The sequence below is a fragment of the Rattus rattus genome, chromosome 14 (assembly GCF_011064425.1).
Source record: "Rattus rattus isolate New Zealand chromosome 14, Rrattus_CSIRO_v1, whole genome shotgun sequence".
Taxonomy (NCBI): Eukaryota; Metazoa; Chordata; class Mammalia; order Rodentia; family Muridae; genus Rattus; species Rattus rattus.
The window spans coordinates 43875256-43898660 of record NC_046167.1 but is presented as its reverse complement, the minus strand read 5'-3'; the positions used below and the strand labels follow the sequence as shown (position 1 = coordinate 43898660).

Sequence of the window (23405 nt, the reverse complement as noted above, 5' to 3'; positions counted from 1 at the left end):
TACTGATTAATTTTTTTAAGAGGCAAACACAGTCTGGATCCTGACATCATCCATTTGATCACTACCATATTCTCCCTTAGGGAATGAAATGTTAATCCCAGCACTCAGGAGGCAGAAGCAAGATGATCACAAGTTCAAGACCAGCTTGGGCTACATGAAACTCTGCTTCAAGAGAGACAAAACATCCTTATGGCTGGAGAGGTGGCTCAGGTGATCAGCAGGACCTGCTGATGGGTAGAATGGAAGGTGGAGCTAAAGACAAAACCCAGGGGAGTCAGCAAACACAAGAACAAGTGCCATTACGCAGAGTGGAAAATGTGTGGGAGCTGTTATGCAGGACATTGTGGACAGCCACCTCAACCCAAGACTTCCTCTGAGGCCTGGGTGAAAGGACAGAGAGAAATTTAGTTCTGTGTCTCTGTCCAGGGACAGACTTGGCAGTACTTGGGAGGCAGAGGAAATTGGCTCTCTGTGAGTTCCAGGGCAGCATGGTCTACATAGCAAGTTTCAGGACAGCCAGAGCTACATAATAGAGAGACCATGTCTCAACACAAACAAACAAGCAAATAAATAAATAAATACCAAAGCCCTCTGCGAAGGATAGACATACCCAGTCATACACGGACACAGATTCACAAGACAGCCTCAGTCAGGCACAAATACACACTCATGCAACAGACAGAAGGCAGAAGACAAAGGGAGCCCTAAAGTAGAGGATTCAATGGCTCCCTTAAATGACATCAAGGGTAAGTTCTTTAGTATTGGTAACTTGGAGTATATTACTAATGCCTTTAGTCCATGCAGACATAAATCACACAACTTTAAAGAACTGAATTGTATAGCCACCAATAAGAGCTTGCATGCAGGGGTTGGGGATTTAGCTCAGCGGTAGAGCGCTTGCCTAGTGAGCGCAAGGCCCTGGGTTCGGTCCCCAGCTCCGAAAAAAAGAAAAAGAGAGAGAGAGAGAGAGAGAGAGAGAGAGAGAGAGAGAGAGAGAGAGAGAGAGAGAGAGAGCTTGCATGCAGATTCTTCCCCAGATCTTCGGGATAAGAATGCAAGCTGTTAAGTAGCTGTTTGGTCCAGATTGAAACATTCCCCCACTGGAGGAGGCAGAAAGGTTCTTCAGGCCCATGAAACTTAAAGGGTCATAAGGCTCCTCCCTTGGGTTATGAAAAGTTATGAGGTTAAGAAGACTCTTCAGTGGTATAGATGCCGGCAACTGCCTCAGGAAAGTCCAGTGTTGTAGTTTTCTGAATGTTTAGCCATGCTGGGTGGGCTTTTTGGTGATGGAGTTGCTCCTGTAAGTAATGTCAATGAACTCATCGGTCCATTCAGCTGAATAGACTTGCATTTTTGGAGTACTGTTGCCCTCTCTATTTTTCCAGGAAAAGCCACACAGCACACCTCAATGGAAACTTCATCTGAGTCTTGATTTCAGTCCCTTATAAATTCTAAAAATGTATGATGTTTTAAGTCACTATTTTTGTAATTATTCTACAGCAACATCAAACTAATGCAGCAGGCAAGTGTGGTAGACTTTGACATTGTAAAATATTATGCAACCCTGTAGGCTAAGAAGGGATAGTGAGTCCTATTACTAGGGACTAGAAAAACACAGAGCCATAAACTGCAAGATTGCAAACAAGTAGAAGGATTGCCAAGGTATGTCCATTACTAGAACTCAGTAAAGAACTGATTTAGTAGTCTCACACTGACCGTGGCATAGGTGTATAGAGCAAGCATTTTTATGGGGCTGTAGAAATAGTCTAAGAGTTAAGAGCACTTGCAGCTCTTGTAGAAGACTCAAGTTTGGTTCCAAGCATCTACACTGTGCAGCTCACAACGACGTGTTGCTACAGCTCCAGGGGATCTAATGTTCTCTGGCCTCTATAGGCGCATGCGTGCGTACACACACACACACACACACACACACACACACACACGCACGCACACATACATACACATACACACATGCACACACACACACATGCACACACACATACACACATACACACACACGCACGCACGCACACACACATACACACATGCACACACACACGCACATACACACATACACACATACACACACAAACACATGCACACACACACATATGCACATACACACACGCACACATGCACACACACACACACACACACACACACACACACTAAATCTTTAAAAACCTTTAAATGAGGACTGGAGAGATGAATTCGTGGTTAAGAACTCTGACTGCACTCTTCCAAAGGTCCTGAGTTCACTTCCCAGCAACCACATGATGGCTCACAACCATCTGTAATGGGATCTGATGCCCTATTCTGGTGTGTCTGAAGACAGCTACTTATATACATTAAATAAATAATATTTTTAAAAAATTAGAAATACCAAGTCATGTAAAAATTTTAAAAAATTTAAATGATAAAAGTTTCAATAAAAATATGCCCAGCTATTGACTTTTAGAATAGAAATGTATTTTACACTTGATCTGAGCCAAAATGCTGGGATAATACAACCATAACCCAAAATTCAACTCAAAGAAATAAAAAAAAACTGGAAAGAAGAGCCATGAGGTAACAAACAGCTCAATATACATTTCCTGATAGAATTTACACGAATCTGGAAGAGGCAATCAATGAAGATAAAAGTTCTGAGGTTGAGAGAGACTGAAAGGCCTCTGTTCTAGGACGCTGGAGCAGGGGCAAGCCCTGTTAAGGACCATTAGCTTTGGCTCACTGTGATTAGAATAGTTGTCCTTAGCTTCAGAGTAAACATACAACTTTTTTTTTGAACAGGGTTTTACAATTTACCTCTGATTTGCTAATGTATACCACCAGGATGTCCTCAGACTCACGGGGCCTCTGCCTCCTGGGAGCTGGGATTAAAGATGGATCAAATACCAAAGTGCAAATACACTTTTAATGATTTATGTGAGCGAGACCATTAAGACCCTGATATTTAACCAGGCGTGGTGAAGTACACCTTTGATTCCACCACTGTGGAGGCAGAGGCTGCTGGATCTCTGTGAGTCTGAGGTCAGCCTTCTGGTCCACATAGCAAGTTCCAAGACAGCCAGAATTACACAATAGAAAGACGCTGTCCAAAAACAAAAGCAAAACAACAACAAAAACACAACAACAACAACAACAAGTTGCTATTTCATTTGTAGTTTGTGGTGGCCTTGAAGAGTTGTATCAGCTTTAGTACTGGCTTTCAGACTACCCACTGCTCTGAAGACTTGGGGACACCTTGAGGAAGCTGCAAAAGCAACTAGAGCTGTTTATTGCTGAAGCTGAACTCTGACTCCAAAGGAAATATTTCAGCCATGATTCCAGGAGCCTTTTTGTTATCATAAGCCTAGATAAACTATTTCACACAGGATGAGAACATAGGACATAGGTCTCTTGGTGGCCCAGCAGAAGACCTATGACACTAGGTGCAAGCACAATCCTTCATGTCCATTAAAGGACTATGCTATAATTGCTACAAAAACCGTTGCCATACTCCCTTCTATTATGAGCAAGGTGTTTGGCTGAATTTGTAGGGCAGCCAGGAAGGACCATCCTGTACGATCCCTGGTGTTGCAATGTTAGGATCATTTAAAAACTTCTCTTAGGTACTGAAAATCCCAAAGTCTTCCAACAGATAGCATGGCTAGCATACGAAACTCCCTGGTACCTACTTCTGTCCTAGTCACTGTCCTATTGCTGTGAAGAGACGTCATGACCAAGGCAACTTTAATTAAAAAAAAAAAAAATGATGTAACTGTAGGCTTGGTTACACTTTCAGAGGGTTATCCTATTGTGGCAGAAGCATAGTGGCACTCATGGTGCTGGAGCTAAATCCTGATCCCAGACAAGAGAGATGGTGGGCCTTGTGTGGGTTTCCTCCAAGGTTACCACCTACTCCAAGAAGGCCACACCTCCTGATCCCAATAATCCTTCCTAAAAAGTGCCATTCCCTGACAAGGTGTTGGAATATATGAACTTATCAGGGCCATTCTTATTCAAACAACCGTGTGTGTGTGTGTGTGTGTGTGTGTGTGTATTTTCTTCATATTCAGTTTTCCCTCTTCCAACTTGTGTTCTCAAATTTTTTCCATAAAATTATTCAAATATTAACCGAGAGATGATTGCAATCTATTTTGATTTTAATTAAAGTGACTTCTTTGCAAGCTTTAGTCTGAGTTTTTTCAAGTAAACTGGTAATAAATTAAAAAAAATTTAATTTAAAAATTAAAAACCTAGAGGGCTGTAATCAGGATGTAAAGTGAATAAAAATAAATATTAAAAAAATTAAAAGCCTGACCAGCACAGGGTATATCTGTATGTGGTATGTGCATGTGTGTAGTATACATGGAGGCCAGAAGAAGGCATTGAGTCCTCTGGAGCTGGAGTGCTGGGAAGAGTCTTCGGCAAGAGCAGTATGCACTCTTAACTGCTGAGCCATTGTTCCAGTCCCTCTTGTCAACCTGTAAGCTTCCTCATCAGTAGAACAGGTTGGGCTGGAAATGGAAGATAACATCAATGGGATTATACAATGGCAAAGGCAGCAGCTGCCACATCAGGAGCTGGCAGTGGTGGCAGCAGCAGTAGTAGTAGCGTCAAGAAGGCAGCTGGAGTGTTCCAGGCAGCTGCAAGGGGCAGAAACATTGGGAGCAGAAGAGCCAATGGTTAAAAAAACATGGCCCAGTCTCTGGAACAGTCCCAGGGAGCTGCCAAGGAAGGGGTGAAAATCTGTGCTATTTAACTCCCAAGAACTATAACTACGGCTGCTGTCCAAAGATCCTATGTAGGCCCGAGAATTGTCTCAGTAGACACCCTAAGACCTGAAGGTCCCAACTCCCTAGGTTTTCCCAGATGTTGTAACTTGAACAGGCACAGCCTGGTACTGCCACATGCTAGGGCTGCAGGTGGAAGAGCCCAGTCATAGCCCACTCATAGCCTAAGTCTCTGGCTTCTAAAGTCAGGTACAGTAGGGCTCCTGCTCTTAGGGTTTGGACTTGGAAGCCTCTGGGTCAGCACCGTGCATTTGAAGACCTAGAACTACTGACGTCAGAACAGCTATACTGGTAGGAGGTACCTTTACCTACTAAGCCACACTGATGGCCCTGGCAGTAGGGTTTTATTGCTGTTGCTTTTGGGTTTGTGGATTTTTTGGGGAGTGGGGGCAGGGAATCATGCAACCCAGATTAATTTCAAATTTACTATACAGCCAAAGATGACTTTGAATTCCAGATCCTTCTGCCTCCCTCTTCCAAGTGCTAGAATGACAGACATGAATCAACCATGCTCGGCTCCGTTTTTATTACTCAACCGCACTTCAACAAAGCTGATGAGGAAAAAAAAGTAATACAAGGGGTAGAAACTTCCCAGAATTGATAGAAATTGATAGAAAATAAAAATCCCCCACTCTGACATTCTGAGCAGGTGCTAGAGTGACAGTTTGGATCCTTCCAAAAATGCATTTGGAACTTAACTTGTTTTATGAAATGTAACAAGGCCAGAGCTCTAAAGGATAGGATTTATATTGTGTGGTTTTTTGAGACAGGGTCTATGTTGCATGTAATAATTAAAAAAAACAACCCACGCTATTGCTGGCTGTGCTCTAGTAATGCGGTCTCCGGCCCCAGTGGTCCCCATGTGGCAACAGCCCAACAGGAACTTGCCTTAGAACGCTCACATTCCCAGTCATCTTCCCCCTACAGCTAGCTGTCACAAATCCCTGTAACCCAGTAGAATCAAAACTCTAGAGGCTTGTAATTTATCAGCCAGATTTATAACAGTAAGTTTTCAACGCACAAAATGTGCAATGAACTCAGAGCCAACTGATACTGATACAAGCTGCCCACAAATTGTCCTATATTATTCTATCCCTTCTATGACATTCATAGCTACCTGTGGCTATTTAAAGCCACATGGATCAGGTTTGTCCTCTTCTTCCTCCATCTTCTCTGTCTGTCTGTCCTCTCTGCCCCTCTCAGTTCTGTCTCTAAAACTCTCAGTCCACCTTTTTTCACTGCCCAATCACAGACTCCAGTCTTAGATTTCACCTGCCCTCACCCATGTGTGGGCAGCAATCTACAGGTCTATGTAGTTTTGGCTAGCCTATAAAATAGATTTTTAAAGGAAATAGAACAATAACCTACCAGTTATTTCATGTTTTTATATTTTATATTTACAAGAAAGCAAATGTTCCTTCAGAGTATTAAATATAGTTAACAGGGTATTAAATTGACATGCTTTTGATCATATCTGTTATATTTATTGTTTTTATAAAGATGTTACAAGGAAAGATACATGTTTCCATTCTGATGTTTCTAATGAAACTTGACTTTATACATCAAAAAAAGTTTTGGCCATATTAAAGTAATTCTACTTTTAGTGACATGTTATTTTGAAAACATAAATTTCTTTTCCTGAACATTTTTATCTCAAAAATAACTTTCATTGAATTGGCTCTGTGGCTAAGAGCACTTGCTGCTTTTCTAGTGAACTCAAGTGGGCAGCTTACAACCATCTGTAACTCCACCTCCCAAGGATCTAGCACTCTCTTCTGGTTTCTGTGGGTACCCAGACAACATGTGCCACACAGGCAGCTACATAAATAGTTTTGAAATCTTTTTTTAAAATGTAACTTGTACTTAGAGTTTTGTTGTTTCTTTTTGAGACAAGATCACAAATAAACCAAACTTACCTAGAACTTGATAGATTTGCCAAAGATGACCTTGATCATCTTGCCTGAATTCAGGAATTAAACTGGCTGTGGTGGCACATGCCTTTAATCCTAGCACTCAGGAGGCAGAGGCAGGAGGATCTCTGAGTTTGAGGCCACCATGGTCTACATAGTTCCTTAACAGCAAAGCTATACAGAGAAACCATGTTTTTTAAGCATTTGTGTAATATTATTTTATTTTAATTATTTTCTAAATGGGCCTCTTAAGTTTGGATCCTAGCACCTAGATCTGGAAGCTCATAAGTGCCTGGAACCCTAGCTCTAGGAATTTAAATTCCATATGCGGCATACATACATACCCACACACAAATCAAAAATAAAAATGTTTATTAAAAACAAAAACAATAACATCCTTCTGTATTTCCAAAGCTGGAATCCAACACTAGGGTTTGAACAACCCTTACAGCTCAGATGTAGGAATTCTATTGTTCTTATTTTAATTCTTATAGAAATTCCACTGAGTAGGCCTTACTATTTTCTCTATTTTACAGATGAGAAAACTAGGGCTTAGAGGTTATAGTTTCTTTAATGTGAGATTGCCACTAACAGCTAAACCATAACCCTAAGCAGGCCATCTTTGTCATTAGGCTACCAATCTGTCATCCAACCCTACAAACACACACACACACACACACACACACACACACACACACACACACACACACCAACCCCTGCCCCAAACAGATATCCTTATTTCTTCAGATCCGTTTTACAAGATTCTTTGTTGGGAGTCGGGGGACTTAAACATACGCATTCTTTTTCTTTTTTTTTTTTTTTTTTGGGAGCTGGGGACCGAACCCAGGGCCTTGCGCTCACTAGGCAAGCGCTCTACCGCTGAGCTAAATCCCCAACCCCATACGCATTCTTTTATAACTCACTGAAGCTGTCCTTCAGCTTTCTAAACTGTGAGGATGTGAGTCAGTGATTTGTATCTTTCTGAAAGGAAACTCATCCTCTGCCTTGGCATTTTACACTGCAAAGATGTGATATACGTTCCTGTTATCTGTGGTTCTAAAAATTCCTGCTACGCGTTTTTTCTTTTAACTATATCTCCTTTTCAGTTTGCAGAGAATTCAACTTTCTCAGTAAATTCTAAGCTTAGAACCGAATTGATATCTCTACTTTGTCCCATCTGCATTAGAAATAAGTAAAATCATGAGCACAAAATAAAAATTTGCACGTGACATAACTTCACAGTTGTCTCACTGAAGCATTTTCCCAGGCACTGTGCATTCCACGAATAAATGAACACACACATTCACCTTGAACATTTTTGTGTTTTTTTTAGGAAATGTGATCTATATTTTTTTCCGTTATTAACAAAAATACCACTCAACTTTTCTGTTCAAGCACTTGGAAAAAATATCAACATCTAACCTGCAAATGTTCAATAAAGCCAGCAGCAAAGATGAGCATGAATATGATCGCGCTTGCTTTCTCCCTTCATACAATTAGAACAAAAGGTGTTGAGAATGATGACTAGTGATTCCAGCTTTATCATCCCGATAAATCTGTGCCATTCCTTGGAGGGAATTCAAAGAGCAGGAAAGAAAGCCTTTAAACGGCATTAAGCTTCTGGGGACGGTGTTTTTGGTAAACAGTAACAAGGATGTCAACAACACTAAAGGAAATTTAAAGGTAACAATTCTTCTGTCTAAGGCATGCAATTTGAGAGGTTGGAAAGATCCCCAAATCTCCCGCCTCCTCGAAACAGGAAAACCATCAAATCATGCGACTATCCCAGTTTGCTTTTCCTAGGTGTCCAGAGGAATCCTTAGAAATCCCCCTCTTGGCTTTTTTTCCCCCCACTGGCACCGCCTACCTGCTTGTTGTCTTCATTGCTGACAGTTGGCCTGATGGATTGGGAGAGGGGTGGCTGCTGGGGACACTGAAGCTAGGCACAGCTAGCTCACTGAAGCTTCATTCAACACCCACCCCTCATAAACACATTCATACCCTGTATCTCTAAGCAGAGGAAAGGAGGAACCCCAACTACACCCTAGCTAGAAATCCGGGGACCTAGAGTCCAGATTAAAAGCCTCTGAGTACTTCACAGAGCAGATACAGAACGCATTTAGCAAATGCCAGCACTGAATTAACTTTAAAGAAACCTATTCTTAGTTTAAGGTTAGCTGCTCAAGTCTCCCTGACTCCACCCTGCTGCGAACCCATCGATCCAAACAAGAACGCATGCAGCTGAGTGCGGCTCTTACCTCCATTCCCAGCGATCTCCAGGCTCCGTGGTGCTCCAGACTGCCCAGTAGCTGAGGTCCGGTCGGGCCACCTGCGAGCCACACCTGCAGGCGACACCTGCCCACCCTGAGGCTGCACAGATGCTGCCAGCGGGTGCTGGTGATTCAGCGCCTTTCTGCCTCCCGGGTTACCAGGGCGACGCATACGCACGCGCATACACGCCCCTAGGGATGGCCTGTGCCGCAGCCCGCACTGCCCCACTAAACAGAGGGGCCTCCATTTGTTTCCTTGCTCTGGTCCCTGGCCCACCTCTTTCCTGCCATGGTTCTAAACTGGTGAAAGGATGGACAGGTCTCCTAGAAAAATGCTCCACCCGATAGCAAGCACTGCTTGGCTCAGACTACTCAAAGTCAAGTCACCTGACTATTCAAGTCTTGTTTTCAGCCAAGCCTTTTGCATGACACCCCTTCCACCCTCATAATTTACCTACTTGATTATAAGTGCTGCTTTCAAATCAAGGACGGTAAACTGAGCCTATGTCGACACAGACCAACTCTACTCTGCAGGTTAAATGGGTGCTGAGTGCATTCACCACTTGTGACTTGTAGTGGGAATCTTGAGTCAGGAAATTCTAAGTTGGTGGAACACTATTCCTTGCATTTTTAGTATAATAAGGATAAGAAAGTGTCTACAAACTGGTATTAAGGGGCAAAAGGGTGGGCAGATTATTCCTTACTCATTCCATCATCATGGCTTAATGACTGAGCTACGCACCAGAATAAGCCTGCACTGTCATCTTTGTGGAGACACATCAGACAAGTTACAAACCTAAACGTCTCCTGTTAGAAAACAGAGATGACTCAAGAGCAGTAGTACACCCTAGGACTCATGAGGCTGAAGCAGGAGAATGGCTACATAACACTTTCAAACCATAAATTAAAGAGCCAGATACAGTTAGGCAAGTCAGGATGATCAGTTTGAAGCCATCCAAGTGCCTGTCTAGCAAGTTCCAGCCCAGCCCAATGAGACTTTTCTTTTAAGGGGAGGGCAGTGAGATAGCCAGTAAAGGGACTTACTTTAAAGTCTGATAACCTAAGTTAGATCCCTGAAGACACACATAAAATTGGTAATGACTCCACAAACCACCCTCTGGCCTCCACAATATCATACATTTAAAAACACCTTATAATATGAACGTGTTAACTAATGGAGATACTAAGGAGGTGAAGAGTGAGCTATAAAACAGAAAGGGCCCAAGCCTTTGTCCTAGCCCTCCAGTTGCAGAGGCAGCCACATCTCAAAGCCAACATGGTTTACAGAGGGAGTTCCAGGATAGCCAAGGCTATGCAGAGAAACCCTGCCTGGAAAAGCCAAAAACGAAGACTAAGAAGAATAAAAATAAGCATGGACTAAAAAGGGGAAAAATCATTAATTCAGTCACTAAACGGGCTTAGAGGGCCAACACCAAACCTCACTGAAGGAAGACATTTCCTCCTCTCTCCAATCATGGTACATATTTAATGATGGTAGAGAAATGAAAAAATGCAGTGAAAAAATCCAGGAGGCACTGAGTTGTTGACAAAGATGAACTTAGTCACAGTGTACACCGCTCCCAGTCCTCATCATGACAAATTTAGGAGCAAACCAAAGTCACTAGAGATACTAATGGAGATAACTACACATCCCCATAGACTAAGAAACGAGACCTACCCAACTTCTACCCCTCCAAAACAACCAAACTGCTTACCACGAAAAATAAAAGCAGATTTTCTTTCATTTGTCCATCATCAGTGTGCTGAATGAAATGCTGACTGGATTAATGTGAAACTACATATCCTATATTCAGTGGACATTCACTGAGGACCCCCCTCCTCGCTATTTACCAGGCAGGTTTAAAAAGAAATGATTCAAGCATTTGTAGATTTTTTTTTCCTGATTGCTCACTTCTGTTTTCTAAGAAATTCTGAGCAATAACAACTTGGCACGCTTTCTGAAGGAGGGACAAAGTGAAGTTCGATAGGGACGCTCAATGTTTGGCCTCATTATATAGTTCAATGGCAGACTACTTGTCTGCTATCAAGAGTAGGAATTTCACCAAGGTAGAGATTTTTCTGTTCAAAAACAAAATGAAGAAAATCCCTCAAGATATTACAATTAGACTGAAGAGATGGCTCAGTGGTTAAGAGCACTGACTGCTCTACCAGAGGTCCAGAGTTCAATTCTCAGCAACCACAGTGGCTCGCAGCCATCTATAATGAGATCCGATGCTCTCTTCTGTTATATCTGAAGACAGCTACAGTGTGCTCATATACACAAAGTAAGTAAATCTTAAAAAATTACAAATTACTAGGTTCTCAAATCTTTCAGTTTGCCCATTAAAGACTACAGTGGCTTATGTTGCATTTTTTTTTGTCATAAGAGTTAAACAAGGAAAGTATTTCATGTAGATACATAAATCAAATTTTACTTTTTTTTTTTATAATTGATGGCCTAATAATGTACATATTTCATATTGTGGTATTAACCCATTTCAATGCTTCTGCAATGTGACATACTGTGGTATTTTTGAATTTAACTCTACCAAATGAGTAAGCAGCACCCTCCTCTACTGCCTAATGTGCATCACACTGCTCCTGCAAGCTCCACCCTCCTCTACCTGCCTAAGAATGTGCATCACACTGCTCTTTCAAGCACCACCCTCCTCTATTGCCTAAGAATGCGCATCACACTGCTCCTTCAAGCTTTAATGTTTAAAATTATGGTTAAAATAGACAGTTCCTGTCCTTGTCAGTATGAAAGGCATACCATCCTATTATAAGTTCAAATTGTTTTTAGGTGTTTTAATTTGGAAATGACAGGTAAAAATAATGACACTTCATTCTAAATTTCCCCATTTTTGTCAGTGTCTAACTCTATAGCCCAGGGTAGCCTTAACGCTAATGACAATCCTCCTGCCCCACCCTCCAAAGTATCAGGAATTTAATATAACAAAACACATTTGGTGATTCCCATTGAAAAGTAATACGCAAGGCTGTTTTCCCAATGGCAATAGAGCAACAAATCCCACCACGGACAAAAAAAGTCATACTTAGTGTACAAATAAATAAAGCACTTTATTTATGGTACATTTCTTTACAGAACATTTACAAAAAAAAGTATTATTTATTCAGTCTCTGCAAAGTATTTCCATTTTACCAGTAACTAAACTGAAAGCTACTTTTCTTCTGAATTTTCCTCTTAGAAAAAAAATCCTCATGTTGCTAAGCTGGATCCAATCATTGTCAAGTTGAACGTTATCTGTTATCAGCAAATCACTAACACACATCAGAACAGGCACTGGAATTCAAAGTGCAAATGTAATTCATCATGTAGTCACTATATACTACAGCTGACAAATTAACTCTGCTATACAACAGCTGTCCTCTCCTTTACTACAGATGGTCATGGCTTTTTCACTTAAGTTTCCGAACTTACAGAATGTAAGACAATGCGGTCTCAAGAATGCAATGGCTTACTTTTTCTCTTAGTAAATTCAAAAAAGAGTGAGTCCTGAGATATCAGCCATTACTTGAAGTCCTGATGGCACAATGAGTCTGTTACAAGGCAAGAGAGAGGCAATGTCCTGTAGACAAAAGCCCACACATTCTGATCATAAGCATGCTTTGATCTGTTACAAACACGGTTCTTAACTCTGAGGACACAAGATACAAAGTAAAAGGTCAGTTGTTTTTGGTGAATTAATCATTCAGTTTATTAATTCTTCTGTATTAGACCTAGCTTTCCTAAAGGTTGAGATCTGTACAAATTCAGAACTAGTGCCAACAGAGCTGGAATTTGGGAAGCTTTTCACAATACTACATTCAAGGTACACAGGAGCCCCCAGTGATCACTAGGAAATCTACCACAGTCCAGTCTTTCCAACCCAATTAGGTCTAAACTTTGGGGAATAAGGTGTCCCTCTTCTGCTCTGAAGAATATTCGATCAAAACGATGCTTACAAGCGGCAGGAATCCTGAGATTATCGTTTGCTTTCGTATCCCATGTATACCGGCAATGCTTAGGTTTGCCCAAAAATTCCCAGGCATCAAAAACATTGTCAGGTAAACCACCACATTTGATAACCTGGCAAGAGAAAAAATATTATGTAAGGTTTATATATTTACTCCCCACCTCAACTTAAAAGGTGTTTGATATTATCACTTGTAAGTGCAACTTTTGTTGTTTTTCTTTTGTTGTTTATTAGATATATTTCTTTACTTACATTTCAAATGTTATTCCCCTTCCTACTTTCCTGTCATAAGTCCCCATTCCCTCCTCCTGCTCCCATACTGGTATTCCCCCTATACATTTCCCTTACTGCCCCCTACCCCCAAATCCCCTGCACTGGGGGTCTAACCTTGGCAGGACCTTCCACTGGTGCCCCAACAAGGCTATTCTCTGCTACATATGCAGTTGGAGCCCTGGTTCAGTCCACATATAGTCTTTCGGTAGTGGTTTAGTCCCTGGAAGCTCTGGTTGGTTGGCATTATTGTTTTTATGGGGTTGCAAGCCCCTTTAACTCTTTCAGTCCTTTCTCTAATTCCCCCCAAGGGGGTCCTGTTCTCAGTTCGGTGGTTTGTTGATAGCACTGACCTCTGTATTGGACATGCTCTGGATGTGTCTCTCAGGATTATTGTTTTTTAAGACAGGGTTTCTGTGTGATTCTGGCTGTACTATAATTCACTCTGCATATCAGGCTGGCCTTGAATTCAGAGATCTGCCTGTCTCTGCCTCCCAAGTGCTATGATTAAAGGCACGGGCCACAACACCCAGCAATAAAGTATTTTAAAAAGTTGATTTCAAGTCATAAGAGGATTAGGTCTTCTTATACGTAGAAATGCTACAAATACCCTATTTTAACTTTAATTAAAATTCTTATAATTATTATCTTATTCTAATACTCGTTTATCTAACTAATATAATATAGCAGGGTTTCCCCTAATAGTGTAAAGGCCTCTTTTGTGCACATTTTATACAAAAGATACAACAGTGTTTCCTACCTTGTATTTCAAGTCCATAATACCTTGAATAAAATGAATCCAAATTAAATTTCCATAGCAATACTCTCCCCACAAACACTGAATCAATTTTGTTACTTACTTCTTGATCTCTTAAATTTGTATCTCCTGCAAATATAACAGTAGTTGAATCTGTAGCCTCTTGCATTTTTTGAAAAACAGTTTTTAATTGATTTATTCGTTCAGCAGAATGTTCTCTTGTGCTCTCCAAATGGGATGTCATAAGGCAAAATTCATTTCCACCCAAACTCACCTACAACAGAATAATTACAATTGAACTGGGCACTGACCACTAGTGCTAGTAACAGGCTCCAACTGCAGATTAACTAACTGGAATGTATTTACTCATCTGAAACCAGTCAGTACTATTCCTAAATGAAGAGCAGAAGGTACATTCCCACCCATGGTAACTATTTAGAAACAAGAACTATCCATAAAATACCTCAACTGTGCCCCTTCTCCAGTAGCTCCAGGCCATCAATGGCTTACACCTCTCTAGGATCCAATTCCAAGGTAAACAGACTGCTATAAAAGGTCCCAAACAGATAAAAGAACAGCTACTTCTCAGTTCCATGAAGCCATGAGTTACTTGTATACACACACAACTTACACTCAAAATAATCAGTTAACTGAATGAAGTCATTTATCATTTACAATTAAGATACTAACACACAGAATGTGTTGCAATGCCTACAGAATCATTTTAATCAGTTCAAACCTATAATCTGGATCCTGCCTACTTTTTAATCTCCTGTCAACACTCCACTACCTCTCCACACTCAGGATGGTGGTTAATACTGTCAACTTTATAGAATCTAGAATCACCTAGAAAGCAAATTTCTAGGAATGTCTGAGGGAAATTTCAGATTAGCTTCCTTAAGATGGAAAGACCCACCCTAAAATGTTAAATAAGGGGCCCCAGTGGGAGATGAAGTCCCAAACTGAAAAAAAGGGGGAAAGTGAGCTGAACACCAGAAGTCCTTATTTTGCTTTCTAACTGTGGACACAATGTGACTAGCTGCTCCTGCCTTACCACCATGTCAGTATCCTACAACTATAGGGCAAAATGAATTCTTTTTAATATTGCCTTTGTCAGACACTTTGTTATACTAATTGGAAAAATAACTAACACAGTGCTTATCACCCCAACATGACATAAGCTCATCCACACCCACAGGTTTACCCTTGCTGCAACTTGCAAAGGTTTGTCATGGGTGTTTCCATTTCCATAGGGTTCTATTCGTGCACTGAATAAAAAAGGAGAAAAGAGAAAGCTGAGCACCATATCCATCTTGTTCCTGAGTTCCAGGGCAGCCTGGTCTACAGAAGCCCTAGCTGCTTCACACCCACTACCATGCCTCCCCTCAGCTATGAGCTAAAGTTCCTTAGAGCTATCTATGTGCTGTATTATTTTTCTCATTGCTAGAACAAATTACTTGACAAATGTTCTCCTTAGCCAACTGTTGTCCTTTTTTTTTTTAAATGTGTAACTAGAGAATTTTACTTAAAACAGCATATGCTGTAGGACATTTTTTAGTTCAGATTTTATGTTAGTTAAAGTTTCGTTGCTGTGAAGAGATACCATGACCAAGGCAACTCGTATGAAGGACAACATTTAATTGGGTCTGACTTGCAGGTTCAGAGGTGTAGTCCATTATCATCGTAACAGGAAGAATGGCAGTGTCCAGGCAGCAGACATGGCACTAGAGAAGCTGAGAGTTGTACATCTTGTTCAAAGTTTAACAGGAGAAGACCGTTTCCCACATGGTAAGGAAGAGGGTCTCAAAGCCCAACCCCAGAGTGATTCACTTCCTCCAACAAGGTGACATCTATTCCAACACCTCCTAATGTGTTGTCACATTCTTAAGAAAATATCTAATCAGTTAAGAATTCAGCTCTGCATTTTTTTTACTCAACTTTTTTTCATCTTTATTAAATTGGGTATTTCTTATTTACATTTCAAGTGTTATTCCCTTTCCCGGTTTCCAGGCCAACATCCCCCTAACCCCACCCCCTCCCCTTCTATGTGGGTGTTCCCCTCCCCATCCTCCCCATTACCATTTTTATTTTGCAGTTTTGCATTTTTATTTTACATTTTAAAGTTTGCATCTAAAATTATATGAAATCCAAGTTTTCTGAGACTATTTAAAATATGTCCATAAAGAGGCAGTGAGATGACTCACTTATTCCACAAGCCTGACGATCAGAAATCAATACACAGAACCACAGTGGGAAATGAAAACTGACTCCTAGAAGTTGTCCTGACCTCCACACCCACACAGACAGACACAAATAGGGTTTAAAAAATTGTCCCAGTGATATGGTAAGAGCCTCTGACAACCTGAGTTTGATCCCAAGAACCTGTGATGGAAGGAGTGAACTGAGTCCTAAAAGTTCTGACTGACTGATACAGACACACACAGAGACACACACAAAAACACACAGAGGCCTTTATAAAAGTATCTAAAAAGGAAATTCCTTCAAAAGCCAACCAAAAAAAAAAAAAAAAAAAAAAAAAATAGAAAAAGAAAGAAACCACCCCAAACTTAAACTTACATTTACACACAGAAGGTTTCTCATCATTTTGGTATTTGGAAAAGGAATAATTTCTTGACTTTTAAATTTCACTCTTCCTTTCTTCAATAATATAGCTGTGAAATATCCTTCTTCATTACCTTCAAACATTTGTGGAAAAAATTTAGGGAAGAACATCAATTGACAAAATCGATGGACTGGGAGTTAACTGTATCTCATACTTTATAAATTACATAACTGTAATAATTGTGCTTAATTTATATCTGAGAGAAAAGAGCCCTTTAATTAGACAAAAAGGGGGAAATATTGTAGATTGCCCTGGTACTATTTGTATTTTGATGTTAATTCCATTTCAAGAAGTTCTGCCCCAACCAGGAGTGGAGGAGTGAGTCACATACTCCGGTGAATTATGTGACCCTCTTCCCATTTTAACTAGTCAAAAAAAGGTTAGAACTTGTGATTGGGCAGTGGGAGTGAAAGGTGGGGCTAGAGGTTTCAGAGAGGAAAAAGGAAGAGACTAGGAGATGGAGGAGAGAGAGGAAGATGGAGGAAGAGGAGGTGGAGAGAAGATGGAGCAAAACCACGTAGCCTAGAGGAGCCACAGTAGGAAGGACTTTCACAGTTGGGGAACAGAGTAGTATTACTGTAACGGAGTTGTATGTTCTCTGCACAGGTTTACTGGGGTTGGAGATTTACCATATATCTGCACTTTACCACAAGCTCCCTTACTATTACACAGAGCAAAAGCAGTAAGTGGGATCAAATCCTTAAGCATCCATTTTGAAGTAGGTCAACCAAGTGCTATGTTTCTGTCCCTTATCAAAGTTTAACAAGAGATACGAATGATGCTTAAGTAAGAACAAATGCACTTGTGCCTCGAAATATACAAATCTGAAATTTTAGAACTTTGTTTTCGTAAAAAGAATTATCTGTTTCAATTATTTTTCCATTTATTAACATTAAGCTGCAAATCCTTTAAGTATCCTGTGTCTTGCTTAGTTTCCTTAAACCCATTTGTGCCCTTTGTAACAGCTTCTCATTTTTTCCCTTTCACTGATCTTTTTTCAAAGAAAAAGGTAGTTTAGATGGCAAGAGGAGCATGCATTACCTGTAATAATGTTGTAAGTGCGTGCTCTCTTCCTTAGGTAGGCACAGTAGGAGGGAATCACTTCCTGTAGAAATACCACGTCCGGACTGTACCTAATTAAAAAGAGCAATTTAACATCAGCAGATCATTCTTTTTCAGCTACCTAGAGAAAACTTCACAATATATACATTTAAAACAACTGTTTCCTGGACCCCTAGTCCTCAAGGCTTATACTGACCTTTATATATTATTTACCTCACAATGCCATAATGACCAACAGACTGGGTATGTAGTTCAGTGACAACACGTGCCTGACAAGGCCAAATTCAATCCCAACAGCACCCCCCCACATCACCCACACACATTATAACAGACAACACTATATGTACTACACTGAGCATCTGCAATGGTTATATACACAGAGAGATGTATTCAGTGTTATCTTTTCAGGTTCTCTTTAAAAGCTGTCCAGTGATAATAGCTCCAGAGAGCTTCAGTGCTTTACATAGTCACAAAGCTCTCATGAGGCCAGAATCAGATCTTTTAGGTAATTTTCAATACTTAGAAACAAAATTTACTATGTATGTAAAGTTTACAATTCGAAAGCATCTCATATAAATTGGTGTTCCAATTCACCCTGAGACCCTCCCTAGACCAAAACACCTCAACTCTAAATATTTACTCTAAGGCTAACCTTAAAGTCAAATTTCCAAGTACACAATTTGAACTTTTGCTTTGTAGAACCATTAAAACACTTATCAGAGTCCCTACCACGGAAATGAGAAGGCTTACAAAGCAAGGCAGGAACACACCCCTCGAGCCCTCTCTGGGAGATTGCATCCATCTAATCCATCAATATTCCAGGTAATGAAAGAGATAGTACTGTTATCTTCTAGAGGAGTTCCAGATGGACTGGTTTCTAAAATGGTGGTATCATTTGCATCCTCATTGGTTAGATCAACACTGGCAAGATCAAAAACAGAAACAAACAAACAAACAAACAAAATTATGAATTGTTGTATTTGGGGGCTATGGAGGCAAGAACCCCACATTAAACACTGGAAGCTGTGGCACACTTGTAATCTCAACACTGGGAGGCTGAGATCAGTAAACACCTGAGGCCTGTTTTACCCTAAACATTGAGTGCATGGTCCCAGTGAGGGACTGTCTGAAAAATCAAGAACTACTACTTCTGGTTTTCAAACAGATGTACAGACTGTATTACTGTACATGTTTGCCCTCAACTTGAAGATGTAAATAAATCGCTCCTCATCAGAAAATCTATCTCCTAAATTGTCAATGAAACTGAAATAATTTTGGTTCCAAACATTTCGGATAACAGATACATATCCTATAAATAACTTTCTTTGAAAAATCCTAAGACTCTATAGAAAAGAGGCTGGGCTGGAGAGAGCTTGGTGCGTCAAGGGGCTTGCTGCCAAACCTGATGGCCTGAGTTCTATCTCCAGAGCCCACATGGTAAAGAGAGCTGCACACTGTCCTGTCTCCACATACTGGCATGTGTGTCTGCCCTTAAAGGGAACACTTTTCTCCTAGATTTGCTTCAAAATCTCTGCCTCCTTGTTTTACAAGGTGATCCTCCTGCACACTAACCATATAACTACCACATGCCCACAAATAATGGCTTTCTTTGAAGCAGTCAGCTTCAGGCATTTTGGTAACTTTTGATTCTTACAATTACTGTCAAAACACAAAAATAGTAAAAAGAATACCTAACCAACGATGTACCCAAAACTTCCAAATACTAACATCTTATTTAATTAACAATTACTTACCTACCTTAGTCTCTTTCCAAACCACTTACTTCTACCCTTTTCCAAAGACTTGCTTACATACATACTATACGACCTAAACCATGAACTCCATTCACTCACACACTCACATTTAGTCTTTCTCTTAGGCATTTTTTGAAGATTTATACAATCTTCAATTAAGCTTGATATGTTCTTACAACTCTAGTTATGCACTTTGGAGCAGGGATGACAGGATTAACAATGCATGGTTAAGGTATTAACCAAATATCCGCACTGAAAAATACTGTTATTTCCCTTTCTACTTAGTATTTTGTGGGTTTTAACATGGAAGCATCTTGTTTATGACTCGACTTTCATCCTGGTTTTACTGTCCATTGACTGTACTTATCTGAAACATCCCTTTAGTAGTTCTCAGATTTTTCTAATTCCTCAAGCCTTACAAATTTAGCAATTTAAATTCTCCTACATTTATCACTTGTCCCACCAACAGCTGGTACTTACCTAAATATGGGTTCATTTTATTGTACAGTCAACCTGTTCTGAAATACCCACATATTCATTGTCTCCAATTTTACATTGGTTCCTATGTTTTCCTGGAATGTTCCTGTCGCTCTCTGGCTACTCCCTTACTTTATAGCACTGTAGATTATTCTAAGTTCATCTTCTATCTCACTGTCACCTGCTCTAGTGATTAGAGGCCAAGGTCTTGATGCAGGATAATTTAATGCCAATTCCAGAGCAAAATATAAAGTGGCAACGCGCTCTTTGAAACAAGGTCTCGAAATGTATACCTGGTGACCTCAAACTTATAAGCTTATAAAGTGGGAACTTTAGCAAGTATATGTCCAGACTGCTCTAGGACTCAATATGTAGCCCAAGCTGGCCTCAAGGCCTTGGCAATCCTACCTCAGCTTCCCAAGTAACATAAGCCACCACGTCTGACTAAAAAGCACCAGTATGTATAAAAGTAATTTTAAAGAGCACCAAAACCTATGTTAATGCCAAGTTCCTTTGGGAACTTCACACATCTCAGAAAGCTTTCTTTCCTAACATTCCGAAGGTCTTTTTTACCCTCAGAGCTGAGGACTGAACCTAGGGCCTTGCAAGCGCTCTACCACTGAGCTAAATCCCCAACCCCCTTTCCTAACATTCAATATACTTTTTCTGCATCCTTACTGAAGAGAAAAGGCTACGTAATTTCAGAACCTTGTCAGATGTTAAGTCCTTCATTTTTAACTGAAAACATTTGAGACAGAAGAGATGGCTCAGTGTTAGGAGCACTTGGTCTGCAGAAGACCGAGTCCTAGAAGTGCAGCATGGATGGCTCATAACCATTTAATCCCAGTTTCAAGGATTCTGATGCCCTCTTCTGGCCTCTGTGGACACCTGCATAAAAATCAAGCTTGTACACACTTTTAAAAACAAAAGCATTAACAGGATCAGATTCCTTATTTGTCATTTTTTTTTCACAAGCTGCTGTTCAAGATACATATGCATGTGTGCTGTCTGTTCTTATTGTAATATAAGGGAAAACTGTAAACCTGAGAGATAAATTTCATTCAAAAAAAAGAAAAAAGAAAAGAAAAGAAAGAAAAAAAAAAGAGTCTTTAAATGCGGTGCTAACTAAAAACCTTAAAGTAACTGAAAGACCTAGTCAATCTTGGGAGCATCATTTATTGACTCCTTAAAGTGATAACCTTGGCCTCTGTGTTCCACTCTCCTTAACTTTAAGCCACTTGCGATTTTGACAAAAAGCAGACTCTCATTCAGTGGGTTTGGTATGGAGCTTGATAAGTCTGCATGACTACCAGACTCCCAAGTGGTGTAATGTTGCTGCCTCAAGGTCTACATTCTAAGTAACAAAACTGTAAGACAAAGTCTTTTGCTCCGGGCTCCTTTAGATCTTTTCGGAGACAGAAAGGACATGGGCTTCAGATAAGGCTCAGTTGGTAAAAATGTTAGCCACACAGCCTGGCAGGTCATTTAAGAAACCCAGCCTTCATCAAGATGGAGTTGTTTTCTTTTCTTTTCTTTTCTTTTAATTTTTTTTTATTAACTTGAGTATTTCTTATTTACATTTCGATTGTTATTCCCTTTCCCGGTTTCCTGGCCAACATCCCCTAGCCCCTCCCCTTCTTTATGGGTGTTCCCCTCCCCTTCGTCCCCCCATTGCTGCCCTCCCCCCAACAATCACGTTCACTGGGGGTTCAGTCTTAGCAGGACCAAGGGCTTCCCCTTCCACTGGTGCTCTTACTAGGATATTCATTGCTACCTATGAGGTCAGAGTCCAGGGTCAGTCCATGTATAGTCTTTAGGTAGTGGCTTAGTCCCTGGAAGCTCTGGTGATAGAGTTGTTTTCTAACCTACACACAAGTAATTGGGGGTGGGGGATAATCAAAAGTCACTACTGGATAAGTGGACTCCACCCCATATTTATTAATCTCTGGAGTGTGGTGCCCCAACATTTTTAAAAAAAACTTTCCAAGTAATTTCAACACAACTGTTTTATGATGATTACCCATCTCTTCTGACTGACACAGACAATTAATTCCCATGTAAGAGACTCTGGAAATAACAGTGGCCAATTCCTAAAAGGCCTAGTAAAGCACCTTGGTTTTATTCTGCAAACAGTAGAAGAACCACAACAAAAATTTGAGGTAGGGCACTAAAACAACAGGAATAGCATACACTTAAAACAAATATTGAACATGGCTTGATGACTAATTCCCAAAGGCTGAGGCAGGATTGCTAGGAGCTCAACGCCAGACTGTACTACACACAAACCTGTGCCAAACTAGACAAAAGTGTGAGATCCTGACTCAAAGGGAAAAAAACACTATTCTTTGGCAAGAAGAGAGCAGGTAAACAATGTAGAAACAAGGAGACACACACAAGTTACCATTCTTCAGTAGAAAATTTCTACCTCAATCTTTTTCTCATCTCCATTTGAAAATAATTCAGGTCAGTAAGTATATTTCAGTAGCCAGGGTTTCACAAACCTTTAATCCCAGTACTGGGCAAGTGGAAGGCCACACAGGAGTTCCAAGTCAGTCTTGGATGTATGTCTCAAACAATGTTACATTTCAGAAGGGGAGTGCTAGAACCAGATGTAATGGTAGCAAAAGGGAGGCTGGAACAAGGGATTCAAGAGCTGGAGGTCAGAATTATTGCAAGCCTCTGTCTCAAAAAAGAACAAATAACCGTAACATTAAACAAAAACTTCATCCAAGTGTGGTGGTGGACACTTTATATCCAGCTCTTTCTATTCTGAGGCAGGTAGATCTGTGTTTGAAGCCAACTTGGTCTACACACTCAACTCAAGCCAGACAGGGATAAAGGGTGGGACTGCAAGCTTGGTTCACATGGTGAGACCCCCGTCCCAAAACAACAAAGGCAAGTCACGCTGGGAAGTGACCGGGTTTCCTCAGAAGCATTCCCAGATATTCCCAGTCCGGGGGCTCCGGCAGACATTTCCATCCCAGCAGGCGACCCTTCCCCGCCCACGACAAGCTGCCCCGGTCGCTTACTAGTCCTCGGACTTGGAGGATGTCGGAGGCTGGTGAGGCCGCGCTAGGTCGTTCTCTGGCTGCTCGAAGAAGGCGCTCAACGCTTTCTGAAAAGTAAAAGCACAAGGATGCAGGGCGCGCTCGCCCACCTGGGAAGGGCGGCGGAATCGAGAACCGCGAACTTACTTCCGTCTGCCAGTTGTTCTCCGACAGGAAAGTGGAAGCCACCGTGGTGTCGCAGCTCGTCACCAACGCAAAGCCCAGGGACTGAAGCCGCCGCCTCTTCACCTGATCCTCCTCCGTCTCTGCTGCTGCGGGCGCCGCCGCCCACTCTGCCGGCTCCGCCGCATCGGAACTGCTGCCAGACGCCATCGCCGCAGGGTCTCCTCAAAACACCCGCTCTTCACGCCACTTTCCGCGCGACCGACCGCAAAGGCCTGGACCTGCGCAGGCGCGCTGCGTGCGAGTGTTTCCGCGTCAACCTTCCGGCGGGCAGGCCGCACCTCTCAGGTCCCCGCCCAC

At 41.2% G+C, this 23405-nt stretch overlaps 1 protein-coding gene across 1 annotated transcript; it reads right to left on the bottom strand.

Moving 5' to 3' along the window:
• Positions 1-12011: 12011 nt before the first annotated feature.
• Positions 12012-23382, bottom strand: Tdp2 (tyrosyl-DNA phosphodiesterase 2). Its single transcript, XM_032885019.1, has 7 exons — positions 23070-23382; positions 22905-22990; positions 18395-18565; positions 17624-17715; positions 16537-16655; positions 14063-14233; positions 12012-13045 (listed from the first exon to the last, which is right to left on the bottom strand). Exons 1-7 carry the CDS (start codon positions 23253-23255, stop codon positions 12770-12772), a joined length of 1101 nt encoding a protein of 366 aa, XP_032740910.1. The 5' UTR covers positions 23256-23382; the 3' UTR covers positions 12012-12769.
• Between the last annotated feature and the right edge of the window lie 23 nt (positions 23383-23405).